This window comes from Ursus americanus, chromosome 5 (assembly GCF_024610735.1).
Source record: "Ursus americanus isolate L20-20 chromosome 5, mUrsAme1.1.p, whole genome shotgun sequence".
Classification (NCBI taxonomy): domain Eukaryota; kingdom Metazoa; phylum Chordata; class Mammalia; order Carnivora; family Ursidae; genus Ursus; species Ursus americanus.
This window is the reverse complement of record NC_142131.1, coordinates 41,358,466-41,376,320: the sequence shown is the minus strand read 5'-3', so window position 1 is coordinate 41,376,320 and position 17,855 is coordinate 41,358,466. Positions and strand designations below refer to the sequence as shown.

Here is a 17,855-nt window from a genome sequence, read left to right as displayed (position 1 = left end):
GGCGCCCCTTGAGTAAGGCTTATGACAGCTTAAGAAGTCAGGAAAATTTGCCTGGGAATTGACTGAAACAAAACCCAACAAAATCTCTTCAAGGTAGTGTGAAAAAAGTAAATCAAAAAATTTATGCACTTTGAGTGTTGTACATAATACAGCTATCCTCAGACCAGAGCTACTGACTTGGTATAGTGTGCAAAAATAGGTTAGGGATGTAGCAAGCTCAATGTAGGAAGCTCAAAGCTTCCTCTGCCAATTTCCCTTATAATTTTCTACATAAAATGTTAGAAAAAAGCTGATAGACAGTAGTTAGAAGCAGTAACACTGACTGGCAATAAGAAATAACTGAGTTATTGTGCTGTGGTGGGATCATTTAAAAGTCAAAAAGCTAATCCCAGTAGGACCTACTTATGGTAAAGTACAGTATACTATGTTACTTATTTGTAATTAGCATGAGATCCAAAGATAAAGTGAGTACACAAAGGGTGTTTAATTTACTAAAGCAGAAAAAAAAAAAACCCTGAATTATTTTTATTAAAATGGTCAGACAGGAAGTATTTTGCTTTTCAAAGAAATCAGCTTCATATATCTAAAAATGCTGTCCTTTGGATTAGCTGATTTTTCAGTGGTGTCAAAAAGATGACATCCTGTTTAAATTAGCATCTATTCAAGTACCCAGAAATATTTTCACCATCTTCCCTTTGTAAAATCCATTTGTCTTTGTAGTTTTCCATTTTCTGGAATAGTCCCTGAAATCTCTGTTTCCCTCCTCCTTTGTCTGCCTAACTCCTATTTAATGAATATCTCGTACAGAAAGTTTCCCATTTCTACATACTCCACAATTCTAGGTTCCTTATTTTTTCCTGTGTGGTATCATAGCAGATAGCATTTTCTCTCTTATACTTATCTCTCTGTATTATAGAGAATCTGTATTCTTAACCATCTGATCCCTGAGCCCACCATTATGTCTCAGATCAGAGACATAGTTGTTGCTATCATGCTGCAAATAGTACATAGCATACGTCTTGGTACACCTCTGGGAACCTGAGGCCATTAGGTTTTCTGATGTGAGTCATCCTGAAAAGAAAATACTGGGACCCTTGAACCAGACTGTGAGTAACTTGAGCCTTCTTTCTCTTTCTCCCATGTATAAAACAATGTTAGACCTAGGAACTTAGTGTATGTGTGTATGTATGTGGTTATATAAATAAATATTTATTGTATTTTTTAAATGTGTTTTAAAATTTTGTATTTTTGAAAATGAGTCAACACTAAGGTGAAGAATTTGGATTTCCTTTTTAGGAAAAATACACGCATTGTGGAATTGTAAGGTTTGTGTAGGAAGAGTGATTGAGTTGTGATACAATAGAACTGTGTCATAAAATCATTCTCTTCCTTCTTCTGGAAGAGATATGAGATTGAAAACTCAAAGATAGAGATATAAAGTTGCACTGAAGGGAGAAAGTAAAATCAGGGTGAGGGAAAAGTAGAGCCAGATATGAGGCTATAATGTAAACTTCAGTTACCTGCACATTTTCTCAGAGTGGACTGCAAATGGGTCTCTGATCTTCGTAGCAACTGACTCAAAAAGGGACAGCCCTCTGGTCAGAGCTTCACCATGGCTATGAGATGAGTCATCTCAACAACTATTTTGAAAGAATATGACCATTTTTTGTCTTCTAAAAATAAACATAACCTCGTTTTACTTTTATTCTGAAAAAAATACACATTTCTTATTAAAAAGAATCAACCAATAAAGAAGGTACAAAATCTCATGTAAATACCCCACTAGAGATCATTTTTGGCCACATTCTAACTTTTCAGTAGTTCAGAAAAGGAAACACTTGGTAACACAATTCATACTGGCTAATTTACATTCCCAACAGTATAAGAATCTGTTAATTTTCTTGCCCCCTCGGTAACACTGGGTCAGCGTTGCTAATCTTTCTTAGTCCTAGAAGAGAAAAATGATATTTGTTATTTTTCTATTATTCTTAGTACTGATATTTGATGTGACTTTTCCCATGGTTTTTATTAGACTTTATGCAATGTAATGAACAAGTATCCTTCACAACATCTTTTGATAGATCTGTTATGTTTCTTTGTAGGATTTTTTTTATGATAGCACTAAAATATGGGTAATAATATTTTACCAGGTTTTTAATTCAGTATCCGTCTTTCTGAGGCCGATATGATATGACCTGGTATTCAGTGTCTTTGTTGATTTAGATTTATCCAGGAATATATTTGTAAAGACCACTAGCTTTCCACCAAAATCCACTACCTCCTTCTTCCTGGACACACAGGTAGACTGCATTTACCAGTTTCCTTTAAAATTATGTGTGGCTACATGACCGCATTTTCTCTAGTGCATTGTCACTGGAAGTGAAGTGAGTCACTTCCTGGCCTCACCAGTAACGATCTCCCTTTGTTTCTCAGTGCTCTTTCTTCTTTCTGGCTGAATGAAATGGCAGTGCTTAAGGAAACCTTGGAAATCATGTGTTGAAGATGGCTGGAGAGCCGTCACTCTGAATCCTTAAATGACTGTGTGGGCAGAGCTGGCCTACCTGAACATCCACCTGGGACAGTTACATAAGAAAGAGATATACTTCTTATTTAAGCTACTTTATTTTTAGCGTCCATTTGCTACCACAGCTTAGCCTACCCTTATAGAATATTTCAGAAAATATAACTGAACAGAAATTGAACTAGATTCAAGTGCTCAATATCATGAGACTATGTTTTCTCTATCACATGACTCTATCTTCCTCCAAATTAACTTCATTCATAGATAGGTTTTCTCCACAATGTTAGATAGATGGCCCCAGAAGTTTCAGGTCTGTTTGGTCTTTATAAGTCATGATCATAGAGGTTAAGAGTCTTTCCTGGACCTGCAGCACAATATCTAAGGAAATGCTGATTGGCCCAGCTGGTATCATGTGCCCATCCCTGAAATAGTTCTTGTGGCTAAAGGTTTGTAATACTATGGCCAAATTTAGTTCACAATCCTACCTCTAGATAGAGGGGTAATAGCCTCCCCCCACCAAGCTCAATGGACAGAACAGGATCAAAAGGAGTGAAATAGTGAATGGTTCCCTATCTGAACAATAAAGAATAGACACCAGAGTACAGTATGGTTAGAAAGGATTTTCAGTTAATATAAGCATGAAATAAGAGGAGCCTGGATGAGCGTGGTGGTGTAAACATTAAAATAAAAGGAACAAATCAGAGGAAAATTAGTATATTTTTGTTGTTAAAAGGTTGGCATTGTTGGGGAGGGATCTAGTAGTAAAATCAATTGATGTTTTTCAAAAATAGTTCTAAACATTTTCAATTGTGGCAGATAATGCCTTAGGGCGGTGGCAGCTGCTTGCTTGCTGCATGGAGGGGAGTGAGCTGTGGGCCTGGTGGGCTTGCCCCAAGCCCCTGCCCGGCCTCCGCACCCCCATGCTGCTGCGCGGATGCCGAGCTGCCTTGCTGGTGGTAAAGTATTTCCCGGGACAGAGTGTGCTCTGGAGTTCTTGAGACCAAGTGTTTGCTGCCTCCTGGCAGCGGTGCCCAAATCCCTACAGCAGCCATGTCTTGACGGAAGACATGGTGCACAGGGAGTTGACCCCTGACCAGAAGCCCTTGTCCTGGGATCTTCTGACCGAGACCAACAGGGTGCCCTGCGAGGGCCCAACGACTCAGTCAGTGTAGTGTACATCCTAGAGGATTCTGTTGTGGACCCACAGAACCAGACCATGACCACCTTCACCTGGAACATCAACCATGCCTAGCTGATGGTGGTGGAGAAACAATGTGTTTACTGTCTGAACTCTGAGAAGAGGGGCTAGACCGAAATCCTTTGGGAAGCCCGGGTCTTCTCTAGCTTGTTTGGTGTCTCTAGAGCTGTCCAGGAATTTGGCCTCACCCTGTTCCAAAGCATTTGACCAAGACTGTGAAGGGCTTTGAGTACATCTTGACCAAGCTGCAAGGGGAGGCCCCTTCCAAAACCCTTGTTGAGACAGCCAGGGAGACAACAAAAGAGAAGGCACTGGCAGCTACAGAGAAGGCCAAGGACCTTGCCAGCAAGGCAGCCACCAAACAGTAGCGACAGCAGCAGTTTGTGTAGCTAGCCCAGGCCCTGGTATGGTAGGACGCCTCTCCACCTGGCTCAAATCCCTCTGTGCTTTACACCTTGTACTTTATTAGTAAAAGTCAACTTCCAGACTAAATTTCCATAGTGGTAAAAAATACAATATTTGTCAACCTAACCATAAAAACGTAGTGTTAAGGATATTCATATTATAAAAGCAACTGAGGTTTTTGAATTAGGAAATGAGCAAAATGATAGCACTATCAAAGGATTTGAGAGATTTGAAGGGAAAAGCAGTGGGGGATAGGGAGAGATGGATGTCATAATTACTGATGCAGCAGCCAACACCATAGGTTTCCAAAGTCTTGGGGAGCCAATAAAATAGTGCTGGGCAGGTGATTTGCAAGGCTGGAATATAGCTAACAGTAAGGAGGAGGTCATACACCTGGACATTGGACATCAGGATTAGGCCACAGACAGGTCTCAGTGTAAGGGAATAGGGTCTGTCTTTCTATCAAGAATAGGCTCTGTCTAGGCCAGTGAGAACACTTTTGGTTACAGTATTTATGGGCAGTGGCAGTCTTTTTCTGCCTAAAAAACCTGGACTCAAATTAGAATTTCAGGAACAGTTTCTAGAACTGAGATGCAGGGCACAGACCAAGGGACAAAAACATGTTGCTACTTGATTGGTACCAGCAACAAAAGTGACTTCATAATGACCAATTTGCTTGAGCAATCTTACATGTTCCTCCTGTTTCAGCACAAAATTTCCTCAGATGGGAATTCGCAGGGCTTACCATAAAGATAGGACTTCAAGGATTAGATACTTAGGACATATTACAGGAAGACTGTCACAGAAGTGTAAGGACATCCAAGTAGAGCATTGCTTCAAACAAAAGTTCATGATTAGAGCTCATTAAGTGATGAGAGTTATAAATGTTATCCTGGTAGTTTCCATCATAGAGATAAAAGACAAAATAATGGAAGCTGTTCCTTCCTGTATCACTGGTGTAACTTAAATGAGCCACTGCAAAATAGCAATGAACTTCATCATTATTATCAACAAATATTTGAGTGTTCCACTCTGTGTAGATTCAAATTCCACAGAACAAGATGTTTATCGACTCTGAGGGGGGTGGAATATATGCTGTATTGCTTTGTGTTACAATCTTATTCCTTTATTTGCCTTGGACGCCACACTGAAAGACTTAATGCTTTTACATGTTTTAGTGTTATAACAAGTTTCCAACCTACAAATTACTTGAATTCCGAAAGTTCCATGTGAGCAGCTTGTTTAAATTCAACACATTTTTCCATTGAAATTGTGTTATGAATGGTAGTTCAATTTCCAGAATAATTCACATTCCTTTTAATCCACAGTTCATCTGAATTGCCGCACATTAGCAAAAACACATACTTGTTAGCAATGGAATCAAGAGAGATGCAATAACTTTACAGGTTTTTAAAAGGAGAGATGGAGAAAAAAGATGTACTTACGAGGAAAAGAATTGTTTTCAAGTGGACTTAGCTGAAATTTTTTTCCAATAGGTGTAAATAAAAGGCAGAAGATAAGGAGAACTCAAATTATGTGTTAGTCTTTCTAAAGGGCAAGGAAGCAGGTGCTATTTTAGATTATCCCAATCCCCTTGCAGCCAAAAGGTGGTGCTGTTGTCATACAATAGTTAGGTTGCTCTCAGTTCTCAAAACAAAGGGAGGATTTGGAAAGTATCTGCAAAGTGGTTTTAAACTGGATTGATAGGGAGGCAGGAAAAAAAGAAGGGAGGCAATATGAATTTGATTATATGTGGATGATGTTGACACATCAGGTTTTGTGGCAGAGGAGGTGACTGTATTAATACATTTTCTTTAATTTCTGTGTAAAAATTAGATATAGAACTGAAAACACACCTTTTCTCATCCATAATATTTTCTTTGAGCTTTAGTTTACTCAACTAAAAAAATAAAGATTGTTGTGAGAATTAAACAAGAAAATAAACAGTGTCTAATAGGTACCATATACATAATTGTTGCTCAATAAATATGATTGTGTTCATCTCCTAAATGAGTCAGATAAAATTAATAAACTACATTAACATAATGTTATTTTGCTAAATTAAACTAAAATAGATGATCTCTGGACCCTGGAATCATAAAGAAGGAGCGAGAAGTAGGAAAAATGTTAAGCTTTATTATTTATTACGAAGAATAAAAAAATTTAAAGACTGATTATTTGATTCTTTTGTAGGTAAGTATCATGATATGCATTACCAAGTAGATGTAGTCTATGTTTGTGCACAATGTATTTAGAGACACCTATCTTAAAGTAATATTAACCATTTTGCAGATCTTCACTATTTGTGGCCTTAACCTTTTTGAACATCAATGGAAAATAAGAAATAAGTAGGGAAAAATAGCAGGATAACACTCTTTATTGCAACCTACACAAGCAAAATGTGACCAAACTTTACTTTTCATACCTCTACAGGCCTCCTTTTGGTGAAGTCATGATTTATTAGCCTTGCTTTCTGTCAGTGAACTAGAGTAGGGAACATAGGTAAAATTTATGTTATCCAGTTTTATTGGTTATTAGCCAAGGTAAAGTTTTATTGTAGAGAAAGTTATTACTAATGAATAAAATAATGGGATACTATAAATAAATTGCTCTTACTAGAATTTCTTTCCTTTCCTGTCTGTGTTTTCATTGCTCGGGTTGGCCTTGGACTACCCCAAATTCTTCCCCCTCACTGGAACCTCTAGATTTGAGGGGCTGAAGGAAGTGTTGCCAGTGCCTCGCCAGTGAAGGCCTGCCTCCTTGAGGACTTGTGAATCCAACAGTTTCTCCCTCTTTGCTCTACAGACTTTTTTTTATGTCTTCCTAAAGACTTCTTGCTCCCAAGTGAAAGAATGATTTCTCACTGAACTCGTCTTGTCCAAACACTGGAAGCAGGCCTTAAGTCATGCTCCAGCCTTAAATCATAGCTCCACATCTGAAGTAGGCCTTAGATTTCCTTGGACTGTGGAATTGCCGGGAAAATCCTGCATTGTCTTCCCCCTGATTACTCAGGAGTTTGTGACCGATTGCTTAATGAACTCTGTGAAAGGTAAGGAGAAGCAAAATACATGATGCTCTTTCTGTCATTCACCAGATCTTGATTTTGTTTAGGGAACCAATACATGTGCTTGAATGCATTTCACAGTCTCAAAAGTGTGATACTTGGTCTGAATCCGTGATATTCATGGGGCTTGTTGGCTCTGCAGAGTGTGAGGAGTTGCCTCCAGGGAAGGGGAGGGAGCAAAAGGTGAGTGGTGTTGTGGACCCCTGCCTCAACTATAGAAGCTCTGCTTTGAGCAGTTTCATAATTCAACCTCTATTGAAGATATTTTTAAAGACGAGTTTGAAAATTATTGACACCTCAGCCTTTTACCAGCTGAGCCCAGTATTATACTCAGGATCTAGTTCACAAATACTGGAATAGTTCCTTTTAAGCTGATGCATATCACAGTTCATTAGATGATTATGTGCTTTCTTTCTATATCAAAATAGATTTCTATTCATTAATGATAAGTAGTGCCTGATGGTAACTAAATTAAATAGATTAATGAAGGGTATTAGTAATTTCGTGGATTAATAAATAAATACATATATTTTAAAATTAAGACTAATGTACCACAAAATGTACTCTATTTATTTTCACTAAATTATTCATATTTAAAACTGTCATTTATTCTGCGAATTAGTAAGGGTAGCTAATAGAGCAGTCCTCGACTCTTTTATGATCTTTGGTAAAATGACCAAGTATTACTCAATTTCTATAAAACTCTTTGGATCCAGAAATCAATAAAATAATCAGCCATATCTTCTACATTTCAAACCTGAAAAATAAAGTTTGGGCCAGGCCCAAGCTTTACAAGTGGCATAATTTTCTAATTCTCTAAATCTAGTAATATTTGCCACTGTTTGTTTATTCCTTCAGTTTCTCTCTTCACCACTCTATTGATAGCCCCAGTTGTTCAAGTTAGACTCTCAAGGCAAAAATCAAATACTTGATTAAATTTGTTTATATTAGACTATGAGTGTGTGCTAATTTTGATAGGGGAAGATATTATGCCTTTTTATATTAAGGATGTACCAGATTCAAATTTGCTTGCTTTAGATAGTGATTGTCACTAAAAATAAAATGAAGATCTTTCAGTCATAAATTTCCTCACTGTAAAATAGCCTTTTTAAGGGGCGCCTGGGTGGCTCAGTTGATTTAGCCTCTGCCTTCAGCTCAGATCATGATCTCTGGGATCCTGGGATTGAGTCCCGCATCTGGCTCTCTGCTCAGTGGGGATTCTTCTTCTCTCTCTCCTTCTGCCCCTCCTCCCTGCTCCTGCTCTCTCTATCAAATAAATAAATAAAATCTTTTTTGAAAATAGCCCTTTTAAAACCTGGAATTGCTCTATGATTTATCTTAAAGCCTATTTAATTTAGCTAAAAAAAATTTTGGCGCCCCCTCTTATTCCTTCTCTTTGTATGCATATTTAAGACATTTTAACTCCTATGTCAGAATTCAGACATAGTTATAGCAGGATCACTGAATGTTAGTTTTCTTGTGTTATTCTCAATTATAAATATACTTTATACACTGGAGGTAATTTAGCCTTATAAAGAATTGTAGAATGTGTTACTTGAAGAAAGTACTTTATTCACTAAAGTGCCTGCACGTCAATCAAAACCTGAAATGGCTGCTTCTCTTTTATTTCTTCAGAGTGAGCACATTATATTACATGTACTAAATAGTCATGAATCTATCATTTGAATTCTTCATTTTAATGTTTACCTCCTTTTGGGGGTGGGGAAGCAAGTGTAATTACGGCTGTCCTTTTTCTGAGGGTCAAAAATTCCTTGCCATTTGGAAAATAAATGATTTTTACACAAAAATGTTTGACTTCTATAGTAATAGAAAGGAAGTAAATGCAATAAAATACTAGACATTTCTAGGACCCCCGTGCTTGATTTGGCAATGCATTCAGAAAACCTACGTCATGTTTTACTATAAATCTTCTTGGATTAATATAATAGACTATTCAATATGTATTTGTTGGCTAAATAACATAACATTTTTTAAAACTTTAAGTTTTTGTTTGCATATAAGATTACTGTGGAATTTGAAAAATAAACAATAAATAAGAGTTTATTGTCCAAGTGGAAACCACAGGCACAAATTTGCAGTATGTTCATCTTTTTTTTTTAAATTATGATATTCTTCACATGTACTTTCAGACTTCAGTTTTGCAAATTGTATTTATGGCTTTTAAAAAATGAATGAAGTCAGATTTAAAGAGTTACTTTTGGATTTTCTAAGATAGAAGCAGAGATTCCTTTTGGGAAACCTGTAAGTGTGAAGAAGCTAATAAGATTTTAGGTAATCCATTGAACTAGTTGGCCGTCTTACAAATTCTGAAAGCTTATCTGGAAGGCCTCTTTAATTGCTTTAAAAGAAGTGTTACCTGCTGAGACCTGCTGACATAGTCATCCATACTCACATAAATATATGTAGAATATGTCAGATTATAGAATCATCACATTTTTAAGCAGAAATGCCTTATTGATCACTATGGGAAAATAATAGCTTATGATTATGAATAAAATGTTAGTTTTTAATTGGATATCTGGTAATGATACTGTATGCAAACTTTGTAAATGCTAATATTTAAAATCTTAAATGGCAAATGCTTGAGGGTGGAAGTCAGTAAAAATGCTTAGGTTCAAATGCTGGCTCTACTACTTTAATTAGCTATGTACATTTGGATAAGCTAATCATCCTATGCCTTTTTTTCCTCATCTGTAAAAGATGTTTTAAAGACAAGAACTAATATATGGAAGATACCTAAACACTGCCTGGTACATAGCAGGCTCTTAATAGATGTTACATCTGAGTAACTTCAGTCAGATTATCTTTTAAGTCATATGTGAAAATGGCTTTCAGTATAAGAATTCTTATTTTAGTACTCTTAATTAATGTTTTTTTTTTTTTAATTTATAGTGCTTCAGCATAACAAGGTTAAAAGTCCCCTAATCTAACCGGTGGAGTGTGTGGTTCTTGGCTTTCCATAGCCCTCACTTTCATGTTATGCACCAACACTTCTAAGCCTCCTTTCGTATGCAAAATTCAGTTGTTTCTATATCACCAGACAAGCTGATTTAGGATTATCACCTGGTTGCACTCAGAAAGGATCTTAATTTTGGCCATCCTACCACCATTTCTCCAAGCCAGGGACCCCTGTCAGGGTCAGTCTTGCTTATTTATAGGGGGAGAGCTATCTCAGAGATGTGTCACGTCAGTCAACCCAACCTCTTTTTCTACCCCAGTGTCACCTCCAAATGCATTCATCTCCCCTCAGGCTGTCCCACCAGTGGGAAAAATTGGGCTGGAAGTAAGCAGCTGGTGGGAAATATCACCAAGGATTATATGTGCTTATGGGTCACAACCAATGTAGGCCTCCACCTTTGATTTGGTAATAATAGAAGAAAATCCCTCCTCTAGTGTGATAGATAACCTTATGAGTTCTGAAGCACCAAAATTTAAAGATTAAAGGCTGCCCAAATACCTTCCCTGGGTTAGGAAAGGAGCAGTGACCTAGAGAAGGAAGATGCCTAAATCTGCTGTCTCCTTCTTCAGGACCATTGGTGTCACCTGCCTGTGACTGGTACCTGTCAAGGGTCTTACTAAAGGGTCACTAAGACCACAGGAAGGCAGTATTTATAGGTGCCAAGTTAGAAATTTTGTAATTCCTAACCCAACTGTCTTGTTAATATGTAAGCCTTATTCACCTTTCAAATGTGTAAGAACACCCTATATACAGAGGAGAGGGAAATTACTTCTAAATAAAAACAAAAAAAAATCCCCTTCCATTACTGATTCTTACCAGAACTGGTCTTTTAACATCATGATTACAAAATGATGGTATTTCAGCTCTGACACTTTCTTCCATAGTTACTGTTCAGTACTGTGGTGAGCAAGAGCCCTTTTATCTCCCCAGTTTATTTATCCATCTATTTATCTCTATCTTTTAGTGGTTTGGCTTTATGGATTCCTTTTTTTTTTCTAATGGCATATTTAGTTCTCAAGCATTTTGGTTTCAGGATCTCTTTAAACTTTTCACAATTATTGAAAGAGCTTTGTTTATGAGATATGTATTTATTTTTATCATATTGAAACTAAAACCAAATTTTAAGTGTTTATTAATTCTTTAAAAATGAAACTAGTACAGGGCGCCTCGGTGGCTCAGTTGTTGAACGTCTGACTTGTGCTTTCAGCTCAGGTCATGATCTCACGGGTTGTGAGATCGAGCTCCTTATCGGGCTCCACTCACAGCAGGGAATCTGCTTGAAGATTCCCTACCCCTGCCCCTCCTCTCACTCTCTCTCTCTCTCTGTCTCTAAAAAATAAGTAAATCTTTAAAAAGATAAAAATGAAATTAGTAAATTATTACATAAAGAAAATATTTTTGTTTTTTACATAAAGAATGCATTTTTGATCAGAAATAACTATATTTTCCCAAACAGAAACATTTAGAGAAAAGGGTAGCATTGCTTTATGTTTTACAAATCTTCCTGATGTCTAGCTTAATAAAAGACAGCTAGAATTTTTCATATCTGCTTCCTTATTCAGTCTGTTGCTATATCACATGTAGCCTCTGGAAAACTCCACTGCACATTCATGAAAGAATGGAAGGGAAAAAGGCAGATAACATTCTTAGTATTATTATTAAAATAGTGTTGGCCTCACAGTCCCTTTAAAAGGGTCATAGGCACCCCACAGAGTTCCCTGTAACAATTTGAGAATAGCTGGTCTGTAATTCCTTATTTTGGTGCTCAGATTTATCCCAGGTTTAGCAAATATCAACCCCTGTAAGCTGGCTCTTAAGTCCTGTGACAAGCCCCTCTTTTATTTATTTTTTTGAGAATTCTGTTACTTTCTGGCATAGTAAGATGTTTCAGACTCATCTTGAACCCACTCTGCTGTAGGCCTAGAGTTAGCCATTTCTCTGGCTGCAAGTAGAACTAGGAAAAGACATGATGTTTCTCCAGGAAAGACTTGGTACTTATCAGCCATTTCCCATCCACAGGAATTTCTTATTGGTTATGTTGGCTTCTGTGCCCTGTATCACCATGTATGTTGCTGGGCCTGTCTCTGTAGAGCAGTGTGGTTTCCCAGGTGTGGTCTGCAAGATGACTTGAGGTGATACAAAGACACCCATCAAAATTGTAAGAAATATATCTAAATTATATATGTTTAAACAAAAAAATACAACTACTGTTGATACTTGAACAGCATGGGTTTGAACTTTGCAAGTCCACTTATATATGAATTTTTTTTCAATAAATAAATACAATACTATAGGTGTCTTTTTTCTTCTTTATGATTTTCTTAATAACATTTTCTCTTTTTTGGCTCACCTTATTGTAAGAATACAATATAGAATACATATAGTATATAAGATGTGTGTTAATCGACTGTTTATGTTATCCATAAGCCTTCTAGTCAACAGTAGACTATTAATAGTTAAGTTTTTACGGTAAGCTATTAGTAGTTTGCCAAAAGTATTAGGTGGATTTTCTTTTTTTTTAATTATTTTTTATTTCATTTTAATTCCAGTAGAGTTAACATTAGGTGGGTTTTCGACTACATGGAGGGGTTGGTGACTCTACCCCCCGCACCTTGTTCAGGGGTCAACTGTTGTATATAAGTGAAGCATTTCATGGTATTTTTAGGGTAAAGTAAAAGTAAATATTGAAAGAGAAAGACAAGCCAAATTAAAGAAATTATTAAGAATATAATACTATAAAGTGTGAAAAAAACACAAAGCTGGATTGAATGAAAATTGAATGTCTGACATTTAGGACCCTCTGCTCTAGATCCTTCTTGCCCTATCTGTGTCCAGGGTTCCCATACCCTCTTCCAGAAGGGGCAACAGATGAAATCTGTCTTTTACCTAAGCCTGTCATTTCCCTAATACCTGGGGACCTCCCCTTTTTTTCTTTTGTTTTAACTAAATAGGTTTTATATTTTTCTAAACAGAGGAATAGGAAATCTGCTATCCTAGGGCAATTACCTTTAAATCCATAGCAGTAGCATTAAATTTTTTTAAGTTTGTAAAATAATGTGGTTACTTCTGTCATTTTTAAATCTATATGCCATTGACCATTATGATCTACTTGAATTCAGACTTTCTGTTTTCACTATTTTAATTAAATCTAATGTTGTTTTACTATTAAGTAAAAATACTATGCATTACTTTACATAATAATACTCATTGGGAATACTAATGTCAATTGTTTACTGTTGTATTAGGACTTATTAAGCCTATACGTAGATTAGAGTAATGTTTTTGTTATCAAAATAATTTTTAAATGTAAATGAGACACTAAATTTTTGACACCTGTTCACGTACTTAAATTTGCTCTGTTTGCAAGGATGGAAATTTTTTGCTGTGATAAATAGGATTGTCTTTACAACTATTGTATGAAAGCATATTACTATGAGTAAGTGTACAGTTTGTGCATAATTTCTTAGTCATTGGGAGGAATAGACTTCATTCCCAGTTCTTAAAAATTATACAAGTAGAACTTATTAAAAAAGAATGGAGTAGTTTTAAAACAATTTATTTGGGGAGAGGAACTTACACCTAATTATAAAAAATTTATTCAGTAAACTAATGGCCTTATTCTGTATGTATCCTCTTCTTATACATGTTTGATGTCATCTATCTATAAACAAGATTTTTTTAGGAATTGTTAAGGAATTAGTTAAACTAACTCATGTATTTCTCTTTCTATCTTTTCATTTACACACAAATAGATACGATTTTTGATTTTTAAAAATCTTGGGGGACCTTAAATTAAGTTTATAGACCTAATGGTAGGAATAAGATGTTAATTTTTGTGTCACAGACATTTAAATACAACTGTAATATATATGCCTTCAGTGGTGCTACTGGGACTGATAGATCTTTCTATCCTCTTCCCATGTCTCAATTTTTTTATGTACGTTAAAAAGCTCAGAGAACACACACCTACTTTCAGAACCCATTTGTTAGCATTTTGTGTTTTAGATTATAGTTTTCATTTCTGTACTTGTTATTGCTAAAAGGAAGTACATCTTGGTATTTAGAAAAGAACTATATGAAGGCATAGGTATTTTGATTCTTGCAAACATTTATAAAATTTTCATGTAAACATAGTTTAGTATATGCTAACTTTATAGTAACTTTTGTTATTATGATGAGTTTATATATGTGGATATAAGTAGCATTTTAGTAAAGACCCGCATACATATTTTGAGCCTCTACTATGAGAATAATGCAGTTGTCATTGTTATAGGCTCCATTTACCCTGACTCGTCCCTACAACTTAGGGACTTTACTAATACCTTAACCTACTGTAAATTTATTGGATAAGGTAAGCAAAAGGTAACTCCTCTTTTTAAAACTTGGGGAAACTCTGTGTTAGGATTAAATTAGCTTGATTCAGTGAGTCCATAATGAAATGCAGAATTTCCTTAACCCCATACTTCAGAGTTATTACCTGTTGATGGCTTGCCTGTGAAATCCCAACCTTTCACTTATTATTACTAAGGCAAAGAAAATAAAACCAGTCACTCATTCTTCTTAGGCTGCCTTTTTTGGCTTCCTTTCTATTGCATAGTTACCCCCAGGAATTTCCTTGGTTGGCAGTTGAAAGAACTTTTAGTTGGTAGAATTTCAGGTAGTGTGGGAGAGAGATTTGCAACAAGGTCATTTTGCTTAATTATGTCACTCAGTCTATTTAGCATGGCGAAGGTTGGTCCAGGAGTGGGAAGAGTAGTATTTTGTAAGGCCTAAATTTCTCTCTCTGGCTGGTGTGATCATTGTTAAACCCTGCTCCTCCTCTCATAGTTACTCATCACTGTCATCCTTATTTCAGCTACCATTCCCGAGTAGGCAGGCACACTTGCTAACTTTTGGGAAGTAGCAAGCTTACCTGGTTTCCCCAGGCTAAAGGCTCAATGACAAAGGAACATGTTTTGAAACCACCATTTTGACAAAACTGCTTTGAAAGATATAATTGAGACTTTGCGGAAACAGAAGAAAATACCAAATAGTTTCATGTCTTTTATATGAACTTAAAATACATGCTAATCAAATTTTTATTATTAAGTAAGCCTATTGCATTTTCATCCCATCCCCAGCCAGTCTACACCTTTTTCTTTATTGCTACCTTTGCTGTCATGTTTCTACATTGCTACCATCCTGAACCAGTGTTGATCTCACACCTGAAGCATGGTACCCATAACTCACCAGCTTTTGCCCTCTTCCTTTAGATCCAGTGAGAAGTAGTCACTCAGATGGGTCACAGAATCCAACCCATGATTTAGTTACCTTGGTTTGCCAATGTAATGTGCGGACAGGGTGGCAGCAGGCTCTTGTGATTCATTGCATACTTAGTAGGGGCCATGAATAGCAATTCCCTTGGGCAGTAGCAGCAGCCACTGGAACTTCTAATACTCATACTTGCAGAATTTGAAGGACTTGAACACTGTTGATTATTAAAATGGGGGGTTTTTGGTTATTTTATTAATTTTTTTGGCCTTTGGTGCTCTAAGTTTAATTGGTTGCTTTTTTTTAAAACACAGCATCTAGATTTTTTTCTACCAAAATTAATTTTGCGTATTATGACAGGAAATTTAAAATTTTTGTAGTAAGTTTAGAATTTGTTTTTTCTAACGTACATAATTCTAATCAAAACTATTCTTTTTCCTGATAAGTCTTTGACCATATGAGGAGATGTGCAATATCCAAAGAGAAAATATTAGTTGTGGTAACTGCTGTGTCATGAGTTTATTTAAAAATAAAATAATCACTTTTGTGTTACAGGACAAACTATTCGAGAGAAAAGAATTGTAGAAGCAGCTAATAAAAGAGAAGTAGACTATGAAGTTGGAGATATCCCAACAGAATGGGAAGGTAAGTTTGTGTTTTTAGTAGTATCTTCTGGAAGGCAAATTATTTATACAAAATTAGATGTTTATTCTTCTTACAAAAACTTTGGTAATTTTAATCTATGAAATTTTTTAACATTGCATTTCTTTGAAAGTTGTGAAGGTGTCACACTCTAGTACAGGAACATGTGTACAGTGAAAGGAACTTGTAAACATTAGCAGAGCTGGTACTAGGGTGAGCAAAGCGAATCTCCTACAATACAGGATTGAAGGAGGCACTCACTGTCCTGTGCTAACTGTGCAGTTGTACACCTCCAGAGTTTAAATATTGTTTCTGGCACTCACTACCCACATGAACTTGGGAAAGTAAATTCATACTTCTCGGTCTTAGTTTACTTTTGTACAAATTGTGGATAATACTTGCTGTTACCATCTGGAATATTTGCTCAACTTAAAATGACCCTGGTAACTGACCCCTGTTAAGAAGAGGATGGACACCTGATCCCTATCAGGACTTTGGAATTAAGGTAAGAGTTCAAAGTGAGATAAAACAGTAGCAGTCAGTCTTTTAACACGGCTGGAACCTCAACTTGTAATTGTGGGTAGTTATCTTCAATCAACTATCTAAACTTTGTTGCAGAAAAAGCTGATTTACTAAGAAGAAAATGGAAACCAGTTTGCAAAAAGAAGGATATAGTGAGACAGAATATATCCTAGGCTTCCAGGAAGTTTCCAGTTCTCTGTTCCATTTCTTTCTAAATGAAGTTCAGATGCCTATCTGCCTTTGAATGCTAGTTGCTATCCCATATCCTTGTAAGAAATTTCCCTTTTCCTCACCAGTTCTTTGCCTAGCACCTGTCACATACTAAGTGCTCAGTAAATATATATTGAATACATGAAATCCAGCATTTGTAAATGGATTTTAGAATGATCTTCTTAATTTTTACAAAAATATCTCCCGGGATTTTTGGTGCGATTGTGTTGAACATATATATCACTTTGCAAGAACTGACATCTTAACAATAAATATCTTCTGACCCCTGGACATTATATTTCTCTTCATTTAATTTAGGCCTTCTTAAGTTCTCTTATGGAAGTTTGTAGTATTCATCATACAGATGTGGCACATCTTTTGTCAGAATTCTTCATAAGTGGGGCGCCTGGGTGGCACAGTCGTTAAGCATCTACCTTCGGCTCAGGGCGTGATCCCAGCGTTCTGGGATTGAGTCCCACTCCCCCTGCTTGTGTTCCTTCTCTCACTGGCTGTCTCTCTCTGTCAAAATAAATAAATAAAATCTTTAAAAAAAAAAAAGAATTCTTCATAGGTATTTCATATTTTTGATGCAGTTGTATATGATAATTTTTCAGTATTAATTTTCGATTGTTTATTACTACAATTTAAATATGCAATAGGTATTTGTATATTGATCTTATATGCTATGAATTGGCTAAGCTCAGTTGTTAATTATAGTGGCTTGTTTGTCAACTTCATCAGATTTTTTTTTACTTAGGTCATGTAGTCTGTGAATAAAGGCATTTTCTTCTTTCCAACCTGGATACCTTTAATTATTTTAAATCTTAACCTGTTTGCGCGGACTAGAACTTCCAGTATACTGTTGATTAGAAGAGATGAAAATGGATGTTCTTGCCTTGTTCCTGATGTATTACTCTTTTTATACATTGTTGATTGGTTTATTTAAAATTTTGTTTAATATTTTTATTTTGAGGTATATTGGTTAGTAACTTTCTTGTAATGTCTTTGCTTGGGTTTCATGTCAGTGTAAGCTGATCTCATGAAATGAGTTTGAATATATTCC

The 17,855-nt window shown here is 36.1% G+C and overlaps 1 protein-coding gene and 1 pseudogene across 1 annotated transcript in view; both read left to right on the top strand.

The window, feature by feature from the left end:
* Positions 1-17,855, top strand: part of NDUFAF2 (NADH:ubiquinone oxidoreductase complex assembly factor 2) — a 151,471-nt gene that overhangs the window by 71,523 nt on the left and 62,093 nt on the right. The window contains exon 2 of the mRNA XM_045794298.2: positions 15,974-16,063. Coding sequence (XP_045650254.1) covers positions 15,974-16,063 — 90 coding nt within the window. The remainder of the gene's footprint in view (positions 1-15,973; positions 16,064-17,855) is intronic.
* On the top strand, positions 3,376-4,810 carry LOC123790500 (PRELI domain-containing protein 1, mitochondrial pseudogene; annotated as a pseudogene).